Raw genomic sequence first — 19,909 nt, forward strand, 5'->3', positions numbered from 1 at the left:
GCCCATATAACAATCAAAGGCATTCTGCTCAAAGGCACTCTACTCCTTTTCTCTCTTGCTTTCACTCCTGAAATACTCAATGGTAGTGCATGGTAACTACTACTTCGGGTTTAATCCTTTTTTCCAATGGTGTTGTATGTTCCTCTTTTGACTTTAAATTAATTTAAATCCAAAAATATAATAAAAATTACTTCACAATTTCTGAAAAAAGATAAGTTTATTTTCTTTTTTGAACAAAATATCTACAATGACATGGGTGACACCATAAATTTCACATTTTAAACACTTCTGACTGCAGAGAATGTCAGTTTAAGTGCAATATGATACTGTAATACAATAAAAATGAATCTAATAAAATCCATGCACAACACATTTATAGATTTTTACAAAAAAGGAAGTACTTAGAGATGAAATTGCTGTCAGAGAGAACTCACAGGAGAATATTTTGAAAACTCACAGACAAGTTATTAATACACTATCATATAAATTTTTATTTTTTTCTTGCTGTAGCCTTTAAAAAGCCAGGATCACTAACACACAAAATACCATATATTATGTTAAACCTTTATGTCAAAAGCTTATGGCACAATTTCTTTTTATACAGCTCACAATTCCACATTCATGGAACATCAGTAGCTACTTGAGTCCATTTCATCTGTTAATATCACTCTGACATACATTAAAATACAAACATAAGAAATGTTTCTTGCATATTTCACAAGGATGAAAGTGAAGAAGTGCAGTAATATTCAAGAATGTCAAGAAGACAGGATGAGCCAACACTTTTTCTGGCATTAATCTACTGCTTCTAGCCATCTAACCTGCTTCCACAAGCCTTCCAAACTGATAGTACTTCAGAAATTACTGGAGGTTACTGTTGCCTGAAGACACCTTTTCTGTAACCACTCCAAAACAGAACACCCCTTTTATTACTAACAAGTAGTCTGGTTTGAGATTTATGTTTTTTTTCTTAGAAAAGGAAAAAAGCTTTGAAATCTGATATTGCACTTATCTAAATAACCACATGATTGTGCAGTAAGATGTGGATAAATTTATTTTACTACCTCACAGGGGTACTGTATGTATTACTAGCTCATTCAGCAGTTTCACATTTTAAAACCAAATTCTATTCTGCTGGATTAGATTAATTTCTATGATAGTTCAAATGAGAGTAGAAACTGGAAGAAAAGTGTATCTTTTGCAACCAATCACATCAGCTTGGGCTGGGAATGGTATAAATAAATTAATTTCCTTCTACTATAAAATTATTGCTGAAAATAATACTTTTTCTTTTTCTAAGGTTAAGGAAGACTTTTTATCTTTCCCTACTGTTAAAAAATATAAGGTTTTGTACAGTTTATTATAGTCTCTCTTTATCTACATTATCAGTCTACATTTCTGTAAGGGGTTATACACAAAGTGGAAGCAATATCTCACTCCTTAAATATAAAGTGCACATTTAATCACCTAAATATTTCTGTCTATGAGTAAACAGAATCATCTCTCACACATCACAAATGATTCTTTATAAAGCAGATTTTGGAATGAACGATAAGAAAAGGAATCCAAAGAAACCTAATGTATGAAAAATAATTAAATCTTAAGTAAATGCTCTATTCATCCTGAATTACACTAACCTGTTTAAATACTGCTTGCTGTCAAAAGTCCTTGAAAGTAAAATATACTTTATTTTGGGGTTAAAATAGCTGAGTTCTAAGTAGTACAATATTAGTATTCCTAATTCCCTCACATCTTCACATAGTTTATCAGTATTATAGAGAAAAAAACATCCCTCTAACAATGCAAGCCTATTGTGTTGATATTTTAATCTAGTTTTAAAAATAAAATGCATTTTGCTGTTTGCAATTTAAGTAGGAGTTTGGCACAGTGATAGTGGAATATTTCTACTGCACCTCTAAGGGGCTTCTCCTCTCTCAAGGTACTGAAGTTTTTTGCCTTCTGATGACATGGGGACACGGGTTCAGCCACATCTCTCTTTAGTGCAGAATGAAAAGACAGTCATGTAAGAGGTTCCAGGCTCTGCTTTGGGCTTTCTCACTTCCTGTGGCTCCTGTTCTGCTATGCACAGCCCAGACTTTTCATCCTGTACCTTCCTGTTTTGCTTCTCCTTCTATCAAGAAAGGGGATGGTGTGGAAGTCAATCTGCACAGGCAGAAATCACTATCACAAAACAACATAAACTTTGCAGCAGATGATATAAATTGTTTGCCCCTGCAGTTACTGCTTCCACCTGAGCAAGTGTTCCTATGGAGACACGGCAGGTCTGGGAAAAATGCTAAGGGTGCTTGATCCCTTTTTTCCCCTCATGGTAACTGTGTCAGCTCCTCAGTAGCTCTGTTACTGGGCTGTTCTTCCAGATCCTGCAGTGTCTCTGTTCTCATTGTCTTACAATGTCCTTCTAGTGCCAGTATTTAATTTTCAAAGCATAGGGCTGGTCCACAAAAACATGACCTGAGAAGTACAGGGTCTGCACCTGTGTTGAATGATGACTTGGGACAAAGCTGCATTATCCTGTCACACAGGGATTGTGCTTATGAGAAGCTTTCTTGTGTGACTTGCCAAGGACTTGTTCTCAGCAGAGCCCAGGCCCAGTGATAATTAAGTGAGGTAGCTATTACTTCTGCCAAATGATTGGGGTCTTTTTTATGTGTAGGAGGAAGCCTGCAAAGTACCATTTACCTCAAGCATTATCTCTGTGATGAGTGTTTTTCTGCATTTCCCATCTCTTTGATGGGAGGGCAACAAAAATGCTGCAGTCTGGTAAGTACCGCAGAGCACCTTTCAATTCTCGCATCTTAACATAATTTCCTGCTGCTTCATTATACAGTTGCAAAAATATCATCCCACAGTAATCTTAGCTGATGTCAGTAGCTGTTGATTCCAGCTTTGCACAGAGGGCTGGCATGCCTGCTGGCAGTTTTGGGCTATTCCTGTTGTCAGTGGTGAATAGCAGACATTTGTGCCTTGAAGTTTCTTATCATCTCAGATGACATTTCTCTCTTTCTGTACCATGTGACATTATACTAAGTAATTTAGGAATAATCTAAATGAAGCTTAATTTAAAGTTATTATTTCTTTTAAAAAATACGTTAGTGGACTACAGAGGCTTATGTTACCTTGGTAAATGTTATGATTCCATTAAAAAAGTCTACAAAACCATCAGCTCCAGAGAGATCAGATCTTGGTTCCATTGTATTAAAATAGAATCGCATGCCAAATGTTATGTGCATTTGAAAACAGCCCTTAAACAAAATACAGTCGATTTTGCTGTTAACAGACACATGTTAACAACCCTTTCCATACAATATAACTAACCCTAACTTTGAGAGAGGTGAATATCAGTCATAAATTTGTGATATCCCCTCACACCTTCATAAGCGAACGAGATTTTTGGAACATGCACATAAAGAAACCAATAAAAAAGCAGACACAATATTAGAAAAAAAAAGAAAGCAAAAAGTGAATTGAAATAATTTTAGATTATTAAATGAAGCAAAATATAAAACCATAATAGTTTTAAAATAAAAGGGGAGTGTATATATATATATATATATATATATATATATACACATATAACACATATATATAACATATATATATATGTTCTTTCTGACACAATTTAACAAAATATGAGAGCTACTATTATAGAATCTCTCTAAGTAATCCTGGGAGGAAAACAACAACAAACCAAACCAAACCCAAGGTTGCTATGTTACAAGCCCCAGAACAGAGTTACATTGCTTCTGTTACTTCATATGCACCATGCCTTTGGCAGTGCACCAGATGTTCGCCTCCAGCCCATTCTGCTTTTGTATACACATTCTGATCATCAAAGAAGCACAAATTTTAAACATGTCCAAAATAAAAATATTTTGCAATGAGAAGCAGCCTCACTGACTGGACTTAGAGTATCTAATAACTAAATAACTAAGTGTTATATTTCAACAAGATAGCATGGTTTTGTTTTGCCAATAGATTGACAAAAGTAAATACTCTTGCCTGGACACTATGCCATAAATGTGTTCTATGGTGTTACAATTCAAAGAAGCAACTAACATGGCTTATTTAAACCCAAACAGGGAAGATCTAAGAGTTTTAATAGTTGTTCTCCCATTTATTAATGTGAAATCCAGTAAAGTAAAAGACCATCCAGGTCTTTTTTTTTTGTTCTTTTAGAAGAGCTGTGTGTTTTTCCAAAGCTGTGAAGTGCTTCTTAACCAGTATCTAAGTCACATTAACAAACTTCAAGGAATGAGTCAGAAAATTTGGCACATTCATAAATTAAACTTCCTGGAATTATGTAATATGTAGGAGATGAATGTGCATAAACATAACTGTATTCATCCTCCAAATGCTTCAGTGAAATTGTTGACTCTGCTTTCAATTCCAGTCCAAGATCTCTTTGCATTGAATCAAAATGAAGCATTGCAAAATTTTGATGTAATTTGTCTATTTCACAAGCTGTATGAGTTTTATGAATTGAGGAAAAAAACTCCTTAAAATATAAAAAAAAAAAGATTAAAGAATATGCTTAAATTATCAAAGTATAGGAAATTAAAAGAAAAAAATCCTTTGCAGGAATCAATACTTTAAAAATTTTAGTATATTTCTCATATGAAGTGTAGACTATTAGGCTGTATACTTGTTCTGAGATTATTTCAACGTACGCCTTCCAGGGGAACAGTAATATGAACTACACTGAATAAATTAAATTACTAAAAACTGTTAAATATGTTCACTGCAAAACCACCCGTACTGTCCTTAAGACTAGATCAAGTCCTTTAAGCTGTTTTGTCCAATCCATAATTTGTCATTATATTGTGAAATTGAAAGAAAACTTACAAACACTAGTCCATTCTGTAATACTGTGGGATTCACCTAGGGTATTTGGGAAACATTTTTAAAATTAAAAATACACCAGAATTTAAAAAATTTAAGGACTATTCAAAGAGTACTGTACAATTATACCACTATGTAACAATATATATAAATGCTTGGCAGTAAAGCTTCAGTAGAGAGTGATTTTCAATGAAAAAGTAGTTAATTTTTAGTTTGACAAGGAAAGTTTGGAATAGCAGATGTATCTTCTCTGGGTTTCATTCTTCCATCCCACTGTAGGTGGTCATTGCAGGCCATGCAGGATCCTTTTTCTTCCCCTCATTGTTTTTAACTCTTCCAATCACTCCTCTGATGTGCATTTCTAACAAAAAGCCTCCTTCTGAGTGTGACAGCCAGATCTTTATGTACTGCAAGCCTCAGTCTTGTTACTGGTGAATGTCCTCATGCCTGATGATTTTGTAGATTACCCAATAAAAAATGTTGAAAATCAGAAAGGCTAATGGGAAACAAGCTCTGGATATTGTGTCTATCTTCTTGGCCCGGTCAATGAATACCTTTCTCATCTCATCAGGGCTTTTTGGTACAGGTTGAACAGGGTTATTTGGCCCCTTTTGTGTTATTCCGTCTTTTGCTGGCACACATGGGCCCACTCCGTATGCTGTAATGCTGAACTGACTGTCACGTGTATCATCATCCTGTTGGAAAAAAAAGAAGAGAAGAAAGAAAAAGAGCAAGAAGTGTTTTTTTTTAAACTACTGTTTACAGAAATCTCACCTGCTGCTAAATACCAGTTGCACAATTACCTCATCGACTTCTTGAATCCACGCCTTATCTTAACTTGTTGAAATTTCATCCCTATCAGTCTGACAAAAATATTGCTGGATTGTTAACAAGCACAGAATTTTTCTGCTTGTTTAGATTCTGTAATCTATTTAGAGAAATGAGAAAACCTAGTAAACTAGTGGCAATTGGGCACACAACTTCTGATTTAGTTTAAGTTTCCCCATTTACAGTAAATATGTGCAGTCTTCAAAAGGACAAATTTCACAATGCTCTTTTAGAAAACATCTATTAAGTCTGTACATTGCCTTATGACCCAGGATCCTGGCCTCTAGGGATGCTCATCATAAAATCACTAATGATATGCACATTCATTATATTAGTGAGAATTCTGCCTATTTGGCCACTGTATATTTAATTAATCTTATCTATATGCCTAATTTCTGCTGTTCCCTGTGAATGCATCAAATAAAAAGAATAGTAGGCAAAGTGTCTTAGTTTAAAATAAAGGAAATGGAAGCTAAAGACCAGATTTTTCTTCTGACTCATTCTTTTGTCAATTCAGGGGAAAACTGGCAAAGATATTCAGGGTTAGGAAACTGTAAAAGAAAGTGATTCTTAATCACATGGCACAGAAATGGTGGATGCTTTGAAGGTACACATATTTTCATAGCATACAATTTAAAAATGTATCTTGTGCCTGGAGACATCTTTTTTTACTTCTCTTTATCTAGGTGTCCTCAAGTAATAAAAAAGGCACATATGCAGACAAATAAATGATACATAATCTGTGAAGTCAGGGCTAGATTTGCTTCTGAAATATATTCCAGTGTATTCCTTCTTTATGTAGGCTATTCAAGAATAATTATGTGATTTTGATGGCATTCACCATTTTTCAATACTAATTTTAAATTCAGGAATCTCTATTTTTCATGTCTAATTTAGCCTCTTTGCTTTAGGATTTTACACTTTTATGAAATACAGAAATTATTACATTAATTCTTAAATAAGTATTTTGAAAAATGTTTTTTATAACTATTATAAAAACAGTTGAGGAGCTGTCAGTTTTTCTTTTGTTGGAGAATTTTTCATATTTTAAAGCTTTTCCTAGCTGAAATTAAAATAAGTCTAAAAAATATTTACTTGCCCAAGCAAGTCAAATAATTGCTATCTCAATTCAATAGTTAGAACTTTTTTGTTGTACTTTAATCTCTTACTTTATAAAAATGCAATTTCTCAATGAGCGCAAATTAAATCCAAAGTTGCAAATTTTTTATTTTGAAAATGTCTGACATTTTGAAAACCTGAAAAAACTTTTCAATGAAGAGTTAATTTTAAAAATTTAAAAGTTCCATTAAATAATTGCTAATTACTTTGTTTAAAAAAATCTGAGTTTTATTATCAATATTAACTGAATATGTTAGCTACAAAAGAATGCAAATAAATTACCACATTTGAAGTAAAATACTTGGCCATCAGCATGACCATCCAGCAGAGCTGTAAATATCAACCTACTGAAATATTTCATATATGTAAATTGAATAAATATTGAGAGTGATAAAGGTCACTGAAATTGCTATATCTAAAATCTATATTAGAATTTGCCTTTAAAAAATTAAAAAAAAAATTAACATGAAAGAAAAGGAGGAGAAAAAAATCACTGACTGACTTTACTATGAAAATGAAAAACAGAAATACAAAATGATAGGATCATTATTTGATGACGTGATAAAACAGAGATTTAATTACTGCAATAGTGTTCGTCTGCTGTCAGCTAAGAATGGAAAAGAATATCTTTAATGTAGTTGTATTCTATAATAGTTGTAGTCGTGTGTTGCAGTTAAGAGAAATATTAAGTTAGAAACGCATGTACTGTGAGAATTGACTATAAACTTGCCATTTAAATACCTTCATATGTACTGCACAGGCTAAGTAAGATAAGATAATGATGCTTTTGAGTAGCAGATTTCAGCTGTGCATGATTTCAGGATCAAGCACTATATATTAAGACTTTGTTGTCTTTGTTTCAGGTTTACCTGAATGGAATGATCCCCTAGAACGTTTTAAAGGCCAGGTCTCTCCTTACTTTTGTGCTTGCAGACCTCCTGTAATTCATCTGTAAGCAGTCTGGCTGGAAATGCTCTTTGTGCTTGAACTGGTGTGAAGCTCCTTGCAGGAGTCCAGGACAGTCAGGATGGCTGGAGCCATCCAAATCATGCCCAAGTGCTAGGGCTGGTGGATATGCAGGAAAGGACCTTCTGGAGCATACCAAGAGCCACCAGAATTCCTTTTAGGGCCAGCAGCTTGAATATTCAAAATGGGGTTCTGCAAGTTTTCCAGCAGATCCATAATGCAAAAAGATCACTAGGTTGGCTTCAGATTCATATCTGAGGGTACTTGTGCACAGCAGGAAAGATGTGGTTGCTGTTATCAATACTAGCTTTTTATGTCAGTGACATCCCTTTTTTTTGCTATTGATTGACTTGGCTAAAATCCCTCTTTTTGACTAGAAAGATGTCTCAGAATGCATGTGTCTGAGTCTACAGAGGTAGAAATCATCTGAAGGACAATACCCTGTGTGATCCAGTTGAGAGCCTTTACAGTGAATCTTCCTGAAAAAGTCCTGCATATTGGCTGAATAGAATTATTATTTAAGTGATAAGGAAGGTTTTGTTTCTTTTGTGATATTATTAGTGCCTTATCACTACAGAAAGCTATTTATTACAGATTTTTGATAAAACTTTAAAAATCTTATTATGAATGAACTTTGATTTGAATACATTTTTCACCAATTCAGCTATAGAATTAGCAACTTGAAAGTTGTTCTTCATGCAGTTACATTTAAATATTTTATAATTTCTATTAAAATTAATGTAATTAAGGAATGGAAAAAAATTAGATAAGTTTTATTTGGAAAGTTGGAATTCTTTGGTGGTCTGACAAAAATAATTTCAATCCATTTACTTCAGTATCAGTGTTGTTGTACAAAATACTTAGCTATAAATTAAAAGAAAACTGTGAGTCTTGTGGTATTTTGACTATGGTGTTTTCAGTTAGTGTGCTTAGTAATACATTTATCTTGGGAAATAATATGTGTATAAGGGCTGAAAATAACTCCATAGCTGTTTGATTGGAAGGTGTCATAACAACTCAAAAACTTAACTTGAAGCCTTGTCTTTGCTAATTTAAACACTCTCTTTTTTATTGCTCGGTTTTGAGAAGACAAGTGGTATTAAGTTGTTTTGCACTACAAAGAGCAAAATTTTAGCACTATGTTTTGATCCAGATTTAAACAGATCAAAATGGATTAGGAAATTAACAAGACAGTACCTTTACTAACATTTCACGTCATCACATACAGGTAGCAATGAAGGCATATGAAGTTCACATGGGAAGATGTTACTGTAGACAAAAGGACAGGGCCTCTGTAAATGGTTGGATAGCACATTATGACAAATGGGACATCTTCTCAATAGTTTACCCTTAAATTTGTACTGTAGATTTGAGGCAAAGTCCCGTCTATACGTCCTGCACATCTCAAGCCATTGCTATGCTGTAATGATTCACTGATTTCATTTCCATCAAGAACTCCCTCAAAATACTTTCATCAAAATGGATGGTTGACCAAAAAGAAAACAAAAGAAAAAAGGTGTGATTACCATTAAAGACAATTTAGTTTGCATGTCTATTTTCCTCTCTAAAGATATGGTGATCTTTAGATTTTGAAAATAGAACTAATAGACTGAATATTCCCAAAACCTAAATAAATTAGCAGCTAACCTAAAATCAAATTATTATTCAGTATCTGTACACGGTTAATATTTTGCCCATACAATGTAAATGCAACTAAGAAAAAACAATGATCATAGGTGTGTTTCAGTATCCCGCTATGACTTCTTTTTCTGCCTTTTTTTTTCTTTTGTCTTTTAGGAAGGAAATGAATACTTAACATTCATTCTGAAGGAGTGGTAACATAATATTTCTGAATAGGCTAGGTTTTTTTTGTCAAAGAACTGTGTCTCATATACTAAGTATCAGATGAAGTCTCAAACTGGTAATCAAAATTCCCTTGTTCTCAGGATTTGTTATGCCATTTGTGTAATCATAAAGACATTATACCCTCTTAAAAAAACTCCTGTACCTACTGTGATGCTTGTTGGAAAAAAGCGTTGAGTAGGTTGCACATTATGCTGCAACAGCTTTCATTTGTAAATGAATTTATAACACAACCCCAGAAACTTCAAAATTTTTGCTAGTTCTATGCAAACTGGGTTGGGCCTCTGAAAAGAAATTTGTCTTTAAGTAATATGGAATCACTGAATGAAGTCCATACTTACAATCCTAAAAACGGTGGCCAGAGGGTGCAGTGGTACCTTAGAATTGCCTTTCATGATGCTGCTATTTTTGTCTGGGAAGGGAGGCCCAAATGAACCAGATGGTGTGTAAAAAAGGCAGTGACTATAAGTGGAAAAAGCATGAGGAAAATGGCAAAGATAGATGAACTCTAGATGCCAAAATGTCTTGTTGAAGTTCTGTACAGAACTGTAATTTGTATAACAATAGAATTTATTGCAGGGGTCTTATCTGAGTTCAAACATATGCTTCTTAATAGAGAGATTCCATCTCCTCTGTGTTTTCAGAAGGATATAAGCCATAATTTAAATTAATTTTAAAAATATTCCAAACTATGAAAACCTGAAAATTTGTTTGAATATACGTTTAGAAATAAAATTGAATGCAACGAGTTGAACAAAGCATTTGAAAAATATAGGAGAATCAGTAAGTATGACATTTAGCCAGAAATATCCACTTTGTATTAGTTGGAAAGCAAATGTCCCTGCAGGGTGTTTCTCTGGAAAAAGACCCAGAAGATATGGAAGATCACAATCATGATATGGGTCAAAATTATGATGTTGTTTAAAAGGCAAATGGTAAACCGGTTTGGGTAAACAACTGTATAACCTGATCACTTGATCCTTTGGCTGCCTTCAACTGTTATGCTGCAGGTTTCATGTTGTTCATGTTGCAAACATAGTTTTGCGGAATTATATGGACTAATTAGGAGAATTTCCAGGGAAGGTGAATGAGAAAAAAACAAAACAAAACAAAACCCCCAAACCCAATGCAAACCAAAACCAAAAATTTTATCCACTGGGAATATTTATAGAAAAGACAGAATGGAAATGTGCAAATGGTGACATGAAGGAATGAAGCAATCTGGTTTCTGTGTCTTTTCTAGACAAGCTATGACAGGCCAAAAAAACACATTAGGGAAAAAAAATCTTTTTAAACAATTGGAATAGATTTCAAGGGAACTTGTGGAATTTTTTTTGGCTGGGATGAATTAGGTACGAATGATCTTTACTTAAGTCAGCAAAATGGATCCACTTACCTCCCAAAGACACTGAAATTCAATCATAGGGCTTTTGCCTTTTTTACTTGGTAAAAGTAAATATTTCTTGCAACAAGCATATCTTACTAATTACAAAGAAAATAGACTTTGGAAATTCTTCAGCTGCCCTACACATACCTGAAATGAAACATTTCCAAACTGATCTATTTTTTGCACTTCTGCAACATGTCAAATCACTAGCAGTTTTGCTGTACCCTTGTAGATAAAATACCAGTGGCAAAAAACCCAAACAAACCAACAAAACCAAAAAAACAAACAAACAAACAAAAAAAATCTGTATTCAATTCTTAGACTTCACCTGGTAAAAAAGAACTGATCTTAGGAAAATATTCCAAGATGGTAAGCATACAGAATGAAAAAGTCTAATAAGTTATCCTATCTGCTTTATTTCTCTAATAGTTTTGGACAAAAATACTGAATAGAATATTGTTTATCTCTTTGCCCAAGGAAGAAGATGTAATGTTCAAGAAAGCCCCTGAAGTTTACTTTAAATGCAGTCTTTTTACATAAACTCTTTTCACCTCTTGACTTTATGATCAAATGAACATTTCTTAATACATGGCAGTTTTCAAAGTCAATAAAATCTAATCCCTGAGAGCCAGTGGCTGCTTGACCTAGTCCAAAGGAATAACAAACATACAAAACTTTGTAAGTTTGAGCTCTAGTAACTGACTTTGAAAAAGACAAAAGAAGGAAAACCAAGCTACTTTGAGTTATGATCCTAGGGCCTGCATTTCATGTTATAAATTGTGGTGAATAAATAATAACATTTGTGGTAAGGAAGGCAAGTTATTAACTGCAATTTTAAATCTGAAAAACTCATGTATTATTTGTATAACAGAGGGTTTAAGATGTGATCCAAATTTCTTTTTAAGGGATAAAGTCTCCATGTTTCAAGTCCTGTACACTTGTTGTGCAAGGAAAGGTTTCATAAAACATTGAGAAAGAGAGAAAATATTAGCTGAGCTGTCTCTAGAGTTTGAGAAGCTACATTCTTAATGGTTAACTCTGTTCAGGAGCTCTAACTCTACATGGAATTAGAGTGAGTTAAAAAACATTTAATTAAATTAATATTTTCTGAAAAATTATTATTTTCCTAAAATCATAATCTTGTACAGGAACAGAGAATTTTGAAGTAAGTTTAGCTTGAGAAGCTGTCTCATGGTGAAACATATAGGTACAGGGACAAGGGAAAGCCCTATACTCCCGAATATATTTAATAACCTCATCTGAAGTACATTATGAAGAAAAACATTGAAATGAACATCTCCATCCTTCAGAATCAAAGCAAAGTACTTGATACTTCATTGTATCTAAATTGTACTTGATCCTTCATTGCACTCTAAAGTCTCTAATTCTAACTCTGTAATTTTATGAGAATTTAGCAAGCAATATACCTGAAGCTGTAGCAAAGTCCAGCAAAGACTGTCTAGCAAAGTGTAAAATTAGAATAAGGATTTTTAAGTGTGAATTCAAGAATACCATGATCCAGAAAAACACTTAAGCCAATGTGGTTATTCATGCACAAACGTTTTTTCTTTACAAGTCCTTTTACTCTTACAAGTCCTTTTTATATTGTGGCTCCTCTCTCACATACCTCTAGGCTGAAATGTAATTGACTGTGATTGCTGAATGAATGTCTTTGGTGAATTTGGAATCTTGCTTAGAGGGAGTTGAAGAGGAATTTGGTTTGATTCTGAGGAAGGAAGGTACTACCTGTCAGTTCCTAATCCTGTAGTCATAATAATTGACCTGCATTTAAGAGAGATATAACTTAAGCTGAAACTGGTAAATTTGCTTGAGATCCAGAAGAAAATTAATACGTGGTGAGAAAGATGAATGGACTAAAAGTATAGTGACATAATACATCACTTACCACAGCTGTTTGGTACACAATTCACTGGTAATTTACCTACCCCTGTCCAGTAATTCCTGTCTGCCCCACCCCATTCTTCCCATTCCAAACATTAGGACAGTTTTCAGAGAGCTAGAACAAACACCTTGTAACAAAAGTGCTTTTTCCTTCTACTGTCAGCAGGAAGAAAGAACATTTTTCACGGGATCAAACATTGAACACAGGTACTTGCAGTCTGAATCATCCTCTAGTCTACAGTACATGAGTTTGTCTGTGCAGCTGAAAAAGTCTGTGACTCACCACACAGGGACAGGCAAATGTATGAAAATGCCTTTTTCACCTGACTCTCTGGTCTGCCTTTCAACGCTGAGTCTTACTAACAGAGACTGCTTAGGTAGGCTTTACAGCAGTGCAGATCTTCTAAGAGGGAAAATATCTTAAATATCTTCTCCTGCTCATGTAAGCATAGACTAAGTCTTCAACAATGGAAGATGGTTGAACTGAATAATTTAGCTATGGTCAGACTTTCATCCACTAGTAATATTCTAGATAGTGACTGATAGTGACAGGCTCTGCATTACATCAGTGGCGGGGGAGGGTGCTCATTCAACAAGTAGACTGGAGAACTACTGACACTTAGTAAAATCTGAAGTACGAGTTACACATTGTAAGAAATGTTCCTTATTGCTTGATTTAACTAGAGATTTCAGAATTCAAACTTGTAACCTTAGCTATTTGGCTTTTGCATGCTGGTAGTGAGTTATTTTACTGGTAGTCTGTATAGCTCCAGCTCTAATATAAATATTTAATAGCCATTACTATAATTAAGTTTCTTACCACTAATATGAACAACTAGAACAAAGTTTCTGGACAGAAGAAAACCCCAAATTTACTAGCCTTTTAAAGTAAAATGTTTGTTCTTCTACCAATAATGTTATTTGAATAAGTACTTTGTGTATTAAAAATATTTGCATGAAACACAGCTGTTAAGGCTTTGAATTGAGTATTAGAATAAAATGGGGAAACAACATGTGTTGAATCTCACAGTAGTAAAAACTGCTGCAAATACCAGTAACATTCATTCACAGAGGTATAATCTAACTCTTCCAACAGAGTGAAATTCATGATTGTGCAGATGGCTCCCACATGGCCCATGCCTCATTTAAATCCCTCTTAATCCCTCTTTCGAGAATTCAAGTTGGATTTATGCAATTCATAGTCCTTGTAGTGACCCTCTGCCTAAAGTGAATTTTATGCTGTGGTGCCATTTTATTTCTATTGCCACTTCAAGCTGCAATGTGCTGACCAAATTAACCCTGTATCCCAGCACAACTCAGTCAGACCCTTTAAAAGCTGAGAACACCGTTACTTTTACCTTGCTCTTCTTCCTCTTGCGTCGGAACCGCAGGAGTTCTTTATGCTGCCTGGACACAAAGTTCACAGCTGCATACTCCAGAAGAGCAGAAAACACAAAGAGCAGACACACTGCCATCCAGATGTCAATGGCTTTGACGTATGACACCTATGAGAGGAGACAGGAGAAGCCTGAGTGTGGTAAAATGTTCCACAGATGTGAAGTTTAGTACTTCATGGCAGGAGGAAGTGCATTAATATCTCCATATCCCAACAATACTTTTATTGAAAAAAACTTTGCATGAAAGTTAGACAGTAATAAGAAGAACAATTCAATCTATAAATAATTTTTTGTTTAAAAATGTATTCTTTTACAAAATGTGCTTAAATCATTAACAGATCCTTATAGTGTATTACATCACAAGTGAAATAGTCCTCAAACACATGCTCTTCCTTCATTTGTCCCACTGAGATCTGTGAATGACACTAAGGAAGCGAAAAATAGCTTGTAGTGGGACCAGCTAGAATCCCTGTATTAAAATGGATGTGGCTGAAAGCTCCTGGAATAAAAATTAGGTAGAAGAAAGGATGTAGGTAAAGGAGATAGGTCTGATGGGTTCATTCTTTGCTAATACAGGCACAGTAAATCAAATGTATAGTTTTAAATTAGTCCTGTAGATTTGTCACAGTGGAAGTACTAAAAATCAGAAACAGGTCAGAGCTCATTGCAATCCTGTATTGCCAAGAAAAGATGCAGGACATGATCTGAACCTACTCTGTCTTTGCAGAGTTCCAAGAGATTTTTTATATAAGCAAACATAGCTAACTTCAGGCCTCAAAATGTGACAAAATAATCTGCAGCTCTCTGTTAGCCTCTTACATTGTGTTTTTTTGAGTTTTTAGAGCATTCTGTTTTATCTATTGATGCTAACTTCAGATACATCTAGTTCCATATATTTGGGACACAAAGCATGCTCAAATCTGTTAGAGCTATCTGTTTCACTTTAAAAAAAAGTTAATTTGACAAAAATAGCATGTTAAAACTAATGCAGAAGTGAAATTTGTTTATTTTTGTTGTATAAATTTTATTGCTATTAGCTGCAATGGCACATGAAGATGGTCAAGGAGTAAGCCTTAAAATGAAATGGAAAATATATAAAGTAATTACAACTAAGAAAACAAAAATAAATAATCATAGAAATAAACTTTAAGTGATTTTCGTTGTGTTGAGAATAACTTTGTGCAATTGTTTGGAGCTGTTAAGGTTCACATTTTTCTACATCTTAATGTAAATGTGTTTGTAAGTAGGGAGCTAATTCATAATTTAGGAAGTTTTGAGAAAGGAATACAATTGAGAATCTATGGTAACAATCTATGGCCTTTAGAATTTCAGTCATATCTTCTAGCATGTCACCAGATACTGGGATATGGAAAAGTATGAGCCGGTCAATTGTTAAGCAGGGTTCATATAAAACTGAGTAACATTTTCATTACTTGTTAAGGTTTATGGAATTAATTAGATACATGGCTGGATGTGTAGTAGAGACAGGGGAGAAATAGGATATATTTGATTAGAGAATCAAAACACCCCTACATATTTCAAAATTATTTATCTGGTTTAGGAAATGATTGGATGTTAAAGTTAAAACACATAAGGTTTAATGAAAGTGTTTGCCACATAACATTATGATTAATATAATACAAACAAAGGAAATTTAGCCTACCTTTGGAAGAGAGGCTCGTGAGCCTGAGCTTTGTGTTGTCATGGTCAGTACCGTAGTTATGCCTAAAGCCACTCTGGCTGGAGCTGCATCCATATTGATCCAAAATGACACCCAGGAGAGAATCACGATCAAGAGGCTGGGTATGTACATCTGGATGAGATAGTAACCCATCTGCCTCTCCAGGTGGAACCGGACTTCAATACATGTGAACTTCCCTTTTCACAACAAAGAAGAAATATTCAAGAGAAATACAATGCTTTTGCCGTCAACTTCTAGTGCACACTCTTAAAGAATGTATGCTATGTCAAATGTATTTGTTCACTGGAAAAATATTTATGTTTGCAATTACCCACAGTGACTTGTAATAAAGACAGTCCCCTTTATAACAGGAGTACCTATTGGAAAGAAAAGGGGCAAAATATATGAAAAATTAAGACTTCAATAACGTCTGAAATTCTTATTTTCTTATAAAAAAATTCCATTATTCATTTTAACAATAGGAAATTTCCTCTGTGAGACCACACTTTTTTGTGACTTATGATTTGGAAATATTTCTGTGCACAAGGAAAATGCTTGCTTCTCCATTGTATAATATCTCCTTTATGTTTGGTTCAATTTTAAACTTAATTTTATTTTTATTAAAAATTGGGAAAATATATTGATATCAGCTTGGGCATTAGGTTATCAATAGGAAAATCTGCTAAATCTCTCCCTGTGTCCCCATTCAAATGGTTTCAGCTCATAAGAGAAATTATCAAGATTCAAACACTGACTGAAGACTAGAAAGGCCAGAGATTAGGAAGCTTTAGGAAGGAGATTAAATGACCTAGTTTTATCCAGGTGCTAAACATTAAGCAACTTCTACTGATTTATTCAAACCAGAAAAAAAAACCCTATTGGTAGCTCATAAAAATTTCATAAATCCATATTTTTAGATTAGCCAGATTGTTGTGGGGTTGGGGTTTTTTTCCACCCTGCAAGCTGTAGATTATTTCACAGATCTTGATCCAGCGTCATTAGATTTTTTAATTCTGCCCAATGGCCATATTATAGATTTTTTAATTCTGCCCAATGGTGCTGAAGGCAATGCTGTTACTGCAAGTGGTGTATACATAAAACAGTTTCTCACAGCTGCAAATACACATAACTCAGATTTCTTCCTTATTTTGAGTGAAAACTTTTCCTAATTCTAAATTTAATAAGGAAGACTCTATTGTTTTATATTTCTTAAGTGTTATGAAGCTCTTTGGTTATGTTTCCCACTCATTTTTGATAGATATTCTCCTAATCAATTTCTAGTCACCAAAATGCCATTTTATACAAATTTTTTCCATATTAATAGAGACTTGATACTTACCAGATTAAAAAATTATGCAATGGATTTATAAGCTTATACTATACTAATATATTATGTTTTTTGCTGTGACAAGTGTTAGGCATACAGAAATGAACTTCAGATAAAGTTCTGTTTATATTTTAAATATTTTTTATCCTAGGGATATTAAATGTTTCTAAACTACATTATTTTCATAACAATTCTTTTAACAGGACACTAATTTTTCTATGATGCCATTATGAATGGAATTTTATGACAATTTTATTCTTCTGAGGCACTAAAAAAATTAGAAAGACATTAGTTATGATGTTTAATTTTAAGGTTACATTCTGTATCTCAGGAGTTTTATATCTGCAAGCTCAATTGTTAGTTCCATTCCTAATTGCCAGTGTTTTCTGAATCCTGTCTACACTCCCAAAATCTGTGTCCCAGATCCTGGCTCAACCATCTGCTACCACAGCTTCAGGACTGATTTCTGCCCTAGTCATGGGATGAAATCCTGGCTTAAAAAAGTGAATGGGATTTTGGTGTTTAGTTGAGGAAAGGCCAGGATATTGCCCTACATTTCTCTTCCATGGTCTTCAAAAGGACACCAATGCAATCTTGTGTTTCACTCAGCAGCTCAGTACACCCCACATAACCAGAAGTTCTGCACTGACTGGCCTTTGTTGGAATCATATTCTTCACACTGGTTCTTACCATGAGGATTTTTTTTTTTTGTGTGTCATTGATTCTGTTAATTCAGCAGCCTTGGACAGCAGCAGCCTCTGTCTCATCTGTCACAGAAAGGTGAGGAGGGACAGAAATGCACCAGCCCAATCTAGGTCTAAGCAAAGCCATTTTATTTGGCATCATATCAGTAAGAATTGTTCAGCATGCAATATTTTCTTCTTATAGGGTCCTATAATCTCCATTCAAAACCAACTAGGAAGGAAAACTAAGGAGCACCAGACTGCACAATATATGCATATGCATATATGAAGTGTCAATAAACAAGAGCTATTGTTTGTATGTTGTTTTTTTCCCATCCAGAGAAACGTCGGATGAGAGATCTGAGTGTCTTTCCTGAGGACTCCAGTTGACTTGAACTATTACAGACCACTCAGCACAAAAATTCTGTGGTCCTAAACAGTGAACAGTAAATACTATAGTAGTTCTAATATGGATTATTTTATGTGATTGCAAATTTGACAGATCCAATTGAACTAAGGAGGAAAAGAAGAATAATTGTAAGCAACATAATCCTAAAACAAAAAAAAAATTTAAATGAAAGAAGTGCAAATGGAATATATTGTAACCACAGGGAAGGAGAGAAAAAAGTGGAGCTAATGAAGACGTCAGAACTAGAACTGATGTGTCAGAGGAATTATACAAAAGCATTTTTTGCTTGGTTTGGTTTTTTTGTCAAGGAAGAAAGCGCTCAAAATCTGTAACGCCAAGACCAAACAAAAAATTGAAAAAAAGAGAAAAAAGAAAGTGAAATCTGTCTCAAAGTAGAAAAATACCATTGTTTAGCTCCACAACACGTGTGATCTAGAGTCCTGCCTTTGTCTTAGACCCAGAGAGTTTATGGGCTTGCCAGGCATACTTCCAGTGTTTCCTAGTCAAGCCTACTGTGTTCCTCTCTTCCAGTACAGCACTGAAAAATTAATATATAGCATCTCCTCAGGAAGGCTGGTGGCTGCCCAGCTACCCCTCTCTGCTCCAACCGAGTGTTGGAGAAAGGCTGCACAGGGCAGTCTCAGCACTGCACCAGCAGCAGTTGCTGGTCTAAGTGTGAAAGAGTTGATGTTAGCTTTTGCCCTTCTTGACTGAAATCAGAAACACCTGCATAAACCTGGCTAATAAAGCTGAGTGAAAAAAGAAAACACTTGCTCTAGCAGATGTGAGCTCCAGCCAGCAGAGGCTGTGCTGTTTTTTCCCACCTGAGGCAGCATCCAGCTATGGGCCTCCTTTCTCTTCCTGTGTTCCATTTCTAACTCAGAGCAGGTTATCTGTGGTTTGATCTATTTGACTGGATGCTTGAATGGATCAGAAGAGAGATATCCATAAAGTCATCTCAGCTGGGGAATGAGATAGACAAGCAACTAAGAGCATTGCTCTAGTAATTCATTTGCAGTACATGAAAGGTAAGATCCAGTTTACTTTGATATGCACTGTGAATGTCCCAGAGAGTGCCTAGCAGGAGGACAGGAATCCACTCTGGTATTGTGGCTTTGCTGAGGCTGAGCAACAAATTAAGATCTGATGATAGTTTCAGATTAAAGCTAATTATAATTGTGCACACAATCCATAAAAGGGATTTTTGTAAAGTCAAGGAAAGAAAAACTATGCAGGGCTTCCCAAAACCAATACTTTTTCTTGAATTGAGGTTACATTGTTTGTAAGTCTAGCCTAACCAGGGATTTAAGTGCATGAAAGGCCCCAAAAGTGCTTACTTAAAGAGCATTGCACCTCTGCATGTGGAGTATATGCATGTGATGGTGCATTTTTATCTTTTACCCATATTCTTTGGTAACAACGTTAGAGCTGCTGAACTGGCAAGAATTCCATGCAATATCTGTGCTGAAACCATTAGTGTAGTGGGA

At 34.6% G+C, this 19,909-nt stretch overlaps 1 protein-coding gene across 4 annotated transcripts in view; it reads right to left on the reverse strand.

Moving 5' to 3' along the window:
* Positions 1 to 2,367: 2,367 nt before the first annotated feature.
* GLRA3 (glycine receptor alpha 3) overlaps positions 2,368 to 19,909 on the reverse strand; it is an 83,058-nt gene continuing 65,516 nt past the window's right edge. For 2 of the 4 annotated variants that reach the window (XM_014264901.3, XM_026791548.2), the window contains exons 7-10: positions 15,986 to 16,200; positions 14,284 to 14,430; positions 9,122 to 9,241; positions 2,368 to 5,555 (exon numbers count right to left, since the gene is read on the reverse strand). In XM_014264901.3, the coding sequence (XP_014120376.2) occupies positions 5,286 to 5,555; positions 9,122 to 9,241; positions 14,284 to 14,430; positions 15,986 to 16,200 (752 nt within the window). In that variant the 3' untranslated portion in view covers positions 2,368 to 5,285. Of the gene's footprint in view, positions 5,556 to 8,970; positions 9,043 to 9,121; positions 9,242 to 14,283; positions 14,431 to 15,985; positions 16,201 to 19,909 lie in introns of all 4 variants that reach the window. The other 2 variants (XR_012580456.1, XM_014264902.3) reach the window with 2 other exon arrangements.

This window comes from Zonotrichia albicollis, chromosome 5 (genome assembly GCF_047830755.1).
Source record: "Zonotrichia albicollis isolate bZonAlb1 chromosome 5, bZonAlb1.hap1, whole genome shotgun sequence".
Taxonomy (NCBI): Eukaryota; Metazoa; Chordata; class Aves; order Passeriformes; family Passerellidae; genus Zonotrichia; species Zonotrichia albicollis.